This window comes from Sardina pilchardus, chromosome 2, assembly GCF_963854185.1.
Source record: "Sardina pilchardus chromosome 2, fSarPil1.1, whole genome shotgun sequence".
Classification (NCBI taxonomy): Eukaryota; Metazoa; Chordata; class Actinopteri; order Clupeiformes; family Clupeidae; genus Sardina; species Sardina pilchardus.
In genome coordinates, this window is record NC_084995.1 from 12798517 (window position 1) to 12806016 (window position 7500).

Genomic DNA, 7500 nt, shown 5'->3' on the forward strand with positions numbered 1-7500 from the left:
CACACACACACCCAAACACATGTAGTCACACACTCGCACAGAAAGAGAAAGAGAACCAGCCAAAGACGGACGTGCACACACACACACGCGCACACACACACACACACACACACACACACACACACACACACACACACACACACACACACACACACACACACAGTCACACACACACACAGGAGGACAGGAAATGCAGCAGTGGAGAGGAGCCCAGCACAGCGCAGCACTAAAAGCTTGCTGAACAGGCACTGTCTGTCTGAAGAGATAAATAAATGAACAAACTCCTGCGAGTGTGTCCACCAGCGGAGAGACAGCTGTGTGTGTGTGTGTGTGTGTGTGTGTGTGTGTGTGTGTGTGTGTTTGTGCGCATGCGAATTTGTGTGTGGGAGGGAGTGAATTTTTTCCACTGGTTCCTTTATAGTTTTCAAATATTAATTTTACCCACTAAAGATAGAACTCACTAACAAACACACTATGTTTGCTCTATTGTGAAGAGAGCTGAGGAGCCAAACACACACACACACACACACACACACACACACACACACACACACGTTGTTGATGTTAACAGGTAAACACACCCTTTCCTAATAATAAGGCCAAATGTGGGAGGCGATGAGGAGAGTATGACAGGTGAAGACACGAGAGAGAAAAAGAGAGGGAGGGGAAGGAAGTGAGGATTGTGAAAGAGAGAAGAGAGGATGGTGATGAGAGGATAGAGAGTGAGTGACGGCAGGAAGAGTAGGGATGAGAGAGGGATGAAAAAAGGTTGTGATTAGAATCAGGAAGAGTGATTGAGAGAAAGGAAGAAAGAGAGGTTGACAATGAAGGTGGAGGAGTTGAGGAGAGGAGGAGAGGATGAGTGGAGGAGAGAATGAGTGGGCAGTGAGTAATGAGGTTCAGGAACAGCTGCTGATTTCCTGTAAGCAGCGCTGATTGCACGTGCTCAGATGAGTCCAGACAGGATCCGGTCACGAGCTGGGTCAGATTCGTCACCACGACTGCTTACAGTATTGCCATGCCAACCATGGCTTAGTTGTGCCCTGTGAGACATCCAGTCAAGTTTAGATGAAATTCAATTTATATTATTATCACATCTTTAAATATGCTCTCCTGCCATTGATTAACCCCTAAAACACATCTAGTTCCATAAAGATACATTCAGAAGTTTTTCCTCCATCTCTCCCTGACCTTGAAACAGCTTGTATGTTTTTGTAGTCCCTCTGCCTCTTCTCCAATATGGGGAGCTAGCTGCATCATGGTTTGTGGGATGGTAGTTGTTGGGACGTTCAAGAAAAGTAGCTGTGTGCACATCCCACCTTGCAGGTGCGGGACAAATGGAGAGTGGATTCAAAAAGGAGTATGATGTCCGCAACAGTGATAATTGCTCCCGTTTAATGTTAAAAACAAGCAACGTCTCCACCCTATTGGGTCTTCATCAGGCACATGGTCTCCAATGGGCTCCATTTGCCTGAAGAAGACCCAGTAGGGTCGAAACGTTGCTTGTTTTTTGTGTTGCAGACATTATATTCCTTTTTGATGGTAGTTGTTGGGGCCTGCATCATGGCTTCTGTTTGGCTGACCGTTCGAAGAGGTTTGAATGAGGAATTAGTTGGTAGTTGTTAGTGTCTGCATAAGGGGCTTGCATTTTCACATTTGTGTTGCTGATCAGATCATAAACAGCCATAACAATGAAGAAGATGGATGGAATTAGTTAGTTACTGCATCAAGGACTTGAGTTTTGTTTGGTTATATTGCTCAACGTAAATGGCCACAGTAATAAAGAGGATTGACTGGAATTTGTTTGGTGTTTGTTGATATTATGTGGCTACCGACATCAAGGGCTATGTTGCTGTTCGGATCATTGATGGCCACAGTGGAATGACTGAAGAGTTATTCGGTAGAGAATCCATCATGAGTGTGGATGGGGGTGGTTGAGCCTTCTGGAGATCTTGTGCGCTTGTAATTCAACAAAACACTGATGAAGGAAGGTGCCTGTTTGGCCACTCTAGTGAAGAGTAGTAGAGAGTATAGCAGCACATGTGGCACTGTGTGAGGGAGGGCTGGGTCCTCAGTGCAACACGCAGTGTGTTGGCGACTGACGCCGGCCAACAGTGTGCACTGTGGTATCCTGTGTCTTGTTGTGTAATATGTTAAATATGCTTGGTGCTAGTTGATTGGCCACTGGGAAAATCCCCTACCTTCTGTTCAAGGAACACTTCTTCTGTGTGCATCTGAAATGTGTGTGTGTGTGTGTGTGTGTGTGTGTGTGTGTGTGTGTGTGTGTGTGTGTGTGTGTGTGTGTGTGTGTGTGTGTGTGTGTGTGTGTGTGTGTGTGTGTGTGTGTGTGTGTGTCTGTGTGTGTGTGTGTGTGTGTGTGTGTCTGTGTGTGTGTCAGTTGGTGATGTGTGTGTACTGATGCGTGCCTCTGTTGCAGTGCTGTATGTCTCTGCTGAGTTGACTTCTGAGTAAGTGCTGTTGGAACTGAGGCAGATGGCTCACTCCTGGTTAGCAATGTGTACTGTATGTATGTGTTGGGGGGTCAAGTATTTGTTTATTTGTATGTGTGTGTGTGTGTGTGTGTGTGTGTGTGTGTGCGTGTACTATGGCAATAGAGGAGCGAGGGTGGGCAGTACTGTGGCAATAGAACAGTGAGGATGAGGGTTGCTATCAATTTTACATGAGCCTCTCTGACGTCAGTACAGGGCAGCCTTGCTGCAGTGGAGAAGATTCTCTCTATCTGTCTTTCTTTCTCTCTCGCTGTCTCTCTTACTATCGCTCTATCACTTATTCTCTCATTTTCAATTTCAGTCTCTGATATATTCTCTCTCTCTGATAGTCTCTAACCATATCCCCCTTTCCTCTCCCTAGCTCTCACTCTCTCTCTCAAATTCAATTCAAATTCAAATTCAAAGGAGCTTTATTAGCATGACTGTTGCCAAACACACAAACACACACACACACACACACACACACATATACACACACACTCTCTCTCAAATTCAAATTCAAAATGCTTTATTGGCATCAAATTCAAAATGCTTTATTGGCATGAAATAAGACATTCATATTGTCAAAGCAGTCACTCTCTCTCTCTCTCTCTCCCTCTCTTTCTCTTTCTGATGTGAACCAGCTTAATCAGGTGATCATTACTCACATGGGAGTTTTCAGGAGTTCACAGAGAGACAGAGAGAGAGTTATCACTCCCTTCTCTTTACTTTATCCCCGTCTCTCTATCTTTCTCCCTTTACATCCTTCGCTTTTGCGTCTTTCTTTTTTTCTTTCTTCTTAGTAAGACTATATTGTTCTTTTCACACACGCCTTCTTCATCTCTTCATTTCTTCTGTTCTCTCACTCCTGCTTGTCTACTTCTATCTCTGTCTCCCTCTCTGTTTCTCTCTGTATATTTCTCTCTTTCTCTCCACCTCACTCCCTCTTTCTCCCTTTTTCTCTCTCTCCCTCTCTCTCTCTCTGTTTCTCTCTCCTGAGTCTCAGTGACTAGTTACACACAAACACAGCCTAGTGTTCACTGCACTCATGCACACACACTAATGGTAGACACATAGAACACACACACACACACACACACACACACACACACACACACACACACACACACACACACACACACACACACATTGTACAGTCCATGCTACATAGACCTGTTTTCGCCACAGGCTTGAATCCATAACAGATCTGATATTGAGTCCTGTGTGTGTGTAACAGATCTGATATTGAGTCCTGTGTGTGTGTAACAGATCTGATATTGAGTCCTGTGTGTAACAGAGCTGATATTGAGTCCCGCTGTGTGTGTGTAACAGACCTGATATTGAGTCCTGTGTGTGTGTAACAGATCTGATATTGAGTCCTGTGTGTAACAGAGCTGATATTGAGTCCCGCTGTGTGTGTGTAACAGACCTGATATTGAGTCCTGTGTGTGTGTAACAGATCTGATATTGAGTCCTGTGTGTGTGTAACAGATCTGATATTGAGTCATGTGTGTAACAGCGCTGATATTGAGTCATGCTGTGTGTGTTAATGTCTCTTTTCTGTCTGTTTTTTTGCAGTGAAAAAAGCCAAGCTTGATGGAGCCCAAGGTGCGTAATGTGCCCTGATACATGTGTTTAGGATAGTGCATCTACACATGCTAGTATTCATCTCAACTTAATGAAAAGTTGGGCTTATCTTACAGTATCTTTCTCTCTCTCCCTCTCTCTCTCTGTCTCTCTCTCTCTCTCTCTCTCTCTATCTCTCTCTGTGTTTGCTTGTGTGTGTGTGTGTGTGTATGTGTGTGTGTGTGTGTGTGTTACCCTCACAGACAAGTTTAACACCTATGTGACGCTGAAGGTCCAAAATGTGAAGAGCACCACCATTGCCGTCCGCGGCAACCTGCCCAGCTGGGAGCAGGACTTCATGTTGTGAGTCCCTTTCTCACTCTTTCTCTCTCTCTCTCTTTCTCTCCCTTTCTCTTGCTCTTCTCTCTCTCCTGCTCTCTCTCTATTCCTCGCTCTCTCCTCTCTCTCCTCTCTTTCTCTTTCTCTTTATCCTTTCCTCTCTCTCTCCATTTCTCTCTACATCGGTTCTCTCTCTCCATCTCTCTCTTCGTTTCTAGTCGTTCATCTCCTTTTTTCCTGATTTATCTTTCCCCTCATCCTCCTCTGCTTCTCTGCTGTTTGTGGATTCCTTTCCTGTCCAATGTTATCTCCATTTCTCCCCTCTCCTCCCCTCTGTTCTTCTCTCCTCTCCCCTCCCCTCCCCTCCTCTTCTCCTCTCTTCTCTCCTACTGTACCCTCTTCCCTCCTCACCTCCTCTCTCCTTTCCTCTCTTATCTCCTCCTCCTCCTCTCCTCCCCTCCTCCTCTCCTCTCTTCTCCTCCTCTCCTCTCCTCTCCTCTCCTCTCCTCTCTTGGTATTTGCCCCTTCTCATTTCTCTCCTTGTGCCTCCCCTGCGTCCCTCTGAATTGATCTCTTCTCTTAACATCTTCTATCTCTTTCTTCATTTCCTCCCTGTCTCTTTCTATCCTTCTCTTCTCTCATTGCCTCATTCATTTTCTCCTGCTGCTCATTCCACCCCTGTCTCTTTCTCTCCTTCCTCCCCTCTCTTCATCTCTCGCTTTCTCTGCCTCTCTCATGCTGCCCCTCATCTCTCTCTCTCTCTATCTATCTCTCTCTCTCCCTCCCTCCCTTTCACTCCCTCTGATATCTCCTCTCTCCTCCTCTTTTTTGCCCCATCTTTCTTTCTCCCTCTATCCCTCTCTCCCTCTCTCTCACAAGCTCATTCATCTAATTCTTTTATCCCAGCCTCCCTCTCTCTCTCTCTGTTTTCATCATCCCTCGCTCATTCCTTCCTGTCCCCCTCATCCCTCTCTCTTTGGGAGGGCAGTATCTGGGTTATGAGGATGAAGTGAACCCCAAGAAACACAACTGCCGCTGAGCTGTAACAGCAGAAAAGTCAGAGAGAGACGGAGGGAGGGAGAAATAGAGAGAGAGGGGAAGGAGAAAGGGGGATGGAGAGAGAAAGGGAGAGAGCGGGGGAGAGAGAAACAGAGAGAGAGAGAAAGAGGGAGGGGGGGTTGTGGTTTGATGTCTGTATTTCTGCACTGTGTGTTCATGCTAGTGGCAGCACTACTCCTTTGAAACGCTCATGCCAATAAAGCCTATTGAATATAGCTAAATTGAGAGCGAGGGAGAGCCAGAGAGAAAGAGAGAGAGAGAGGGGGAGTGAGAGGGAGATAGAGAGAAAGAAGAGGGGGAGAGAGAGGGATTGGGAGATAGTGAGAGAGAAAGAAGAGGGAGAGAGAGAGAGAGAAAAGAGAGATATTAGAATGGAAAAGAGCAGTATGTGGGTCATGAGGATAGGATATGCAGCCATAGCATAGAGGAGGACAGAGAGCGTGTGATGTAGATGCTGGACACAAGAACAGAGAGAGGGAGGGAGGGAGGGAGGGAGGGAGGGAGGGATAGAGAGAGGGAGTAGGAGGAGAAAATGGAATGGGACAGGGCAGTATGTGGGTTATGAGGGTGATGTGTGGCAGTCATAACTCACACCAGCTGAGCGCACCCACACACACACACACACTCACACACACACACACACACACACACATGCGTGCGTGCCTATGCGTGGACTTGAATACAAAGCACTCCATAAAGCACTGAGAGAGAGAGGGGGAGAGAGTGAAGAGATGCAGGAGATAGGGCAGGAGAGAGAGGAAAAAAGATGTCGACTGATGCAGAGAAATATATGTACGTATAAAGAGAGAGAGAGAGAAAGAAATGGACTTGGTTTGACTAAAAAGCGTTGATTAAAGACCAAAAACGAATAAAAACACATGAGTTGAATCATCATCTACATCAGCAGCTCAATACAAGGCTGCCGGGATGAAGACAGTTTCTCCTCCAAACACCTCATTTCTCCTGAAACCAAGAGCTGAGTTGTCTGTCAGTCGATACAACCCACACTCAACCACTCTTCGCTCCGCTCCACTCCACTCCACTCCACTGAAAACGTGAACAGAGCTGCTCAGTGTGTTTAGTGACCTTCATTTTACTCCTGGGGAGATCTCAGAGATGGGGAGGGAGAAACAGGACACAGACAAGGAGGAGAGGATAGAAGAGGAGAGGAGTGAGGAGAGGAGGAGAGGAGAGAGATAGAGAGAGTCTGAGAGAGGAGGAGGGAGCACTTAACTATCCAGTGTGATGTTCACACACACACACACACACACACACACACACATACACACACAAAGAGGCAGACATCCTGCTGGTTTTTCTTCAGTCTGAAAATGTCTTCTAATGAGAGCTACAACACCAGAGTGGAGTGTGTGTGTGTGTGTGTGTGTGTGCGTGCTGCATGTTTCTGTCAAAATGTCCCCCAAAGGAGCAGCACAGAGCGAGAGAATGAGAGAGAGAGAGAGAGAGAGGGAGAGATAAAGAGAGAGGCTCATATTGGTTCTACAGATGTTGCAGTTGAAATGATGGAGACAGCACTTTCTTATCCTAGGACCAGGAGAGAAGAGAAGAGGGAGAGAGAGAGAAGAGAGGAGAGCAGGAGAGGAATGGAGAGGGGAGGAGAGGGAGAGAGGAGAGAAGAGGAGAGGGAGAGAGAGAGGGAAGAGAGGAAGAGGGGAGGAGAGGAAGAGAGGAGAGAAGAGGAGAGAGAGGGAAGAGAGGAAGAGAGGAGAGGAAGGGATAGGGGAGGAGAGGAAGAGAGCAGAGAAGAGGAGAGGAAGAGAGGCGAGGAGGAAAGGAGAAAGATTAGTGATATTTGAACTGTATGGCCAAACAAATAAGTTAATAACCCCCTGCCTTCTGTGCTCCATGAGTTTTAGGGTGCACACTAGCGCCACCTGTTGCTGTTTGGCTGCAGTGGTGTGTGTGTAGGGGAGCACGCTTGTTTTCAGATTACAGAGCCATGCCTGTGTTGACTTAGAATCGCTCAGCAGTCCTTTAATGGACTCCAATGATGACTGGTGGTGGAGGGAAAACAATGGTTCTGAGG

The 7500-nt window shown here is 46.6% G+C and overlaps 1 protein-coding gene across 1 annotated transcript in view; it reads left to right on the forward strand.

Moving 5' to 3' along the window:
* The window catches only part of LOC134098113 (protein unc-13 homolog A-like), a 70747-nt gene that overhangs the window by 5491 nt on the left and 57756 nt on the right, over positions 1-7500 (forward strand). The window contains exons 3-4 of the mRNA XM_062551073.1: positions 4068-4097; positions 4319-4418. Of these exons, the coding sequence (XP_062407057.1) occupies positions 4068-4097; positions 4319-4418 (130 nt within the window). The remainder of the gene's footprint in view (positions 1-4067; positions 4098-4318; positions 4419-7500) is intronic.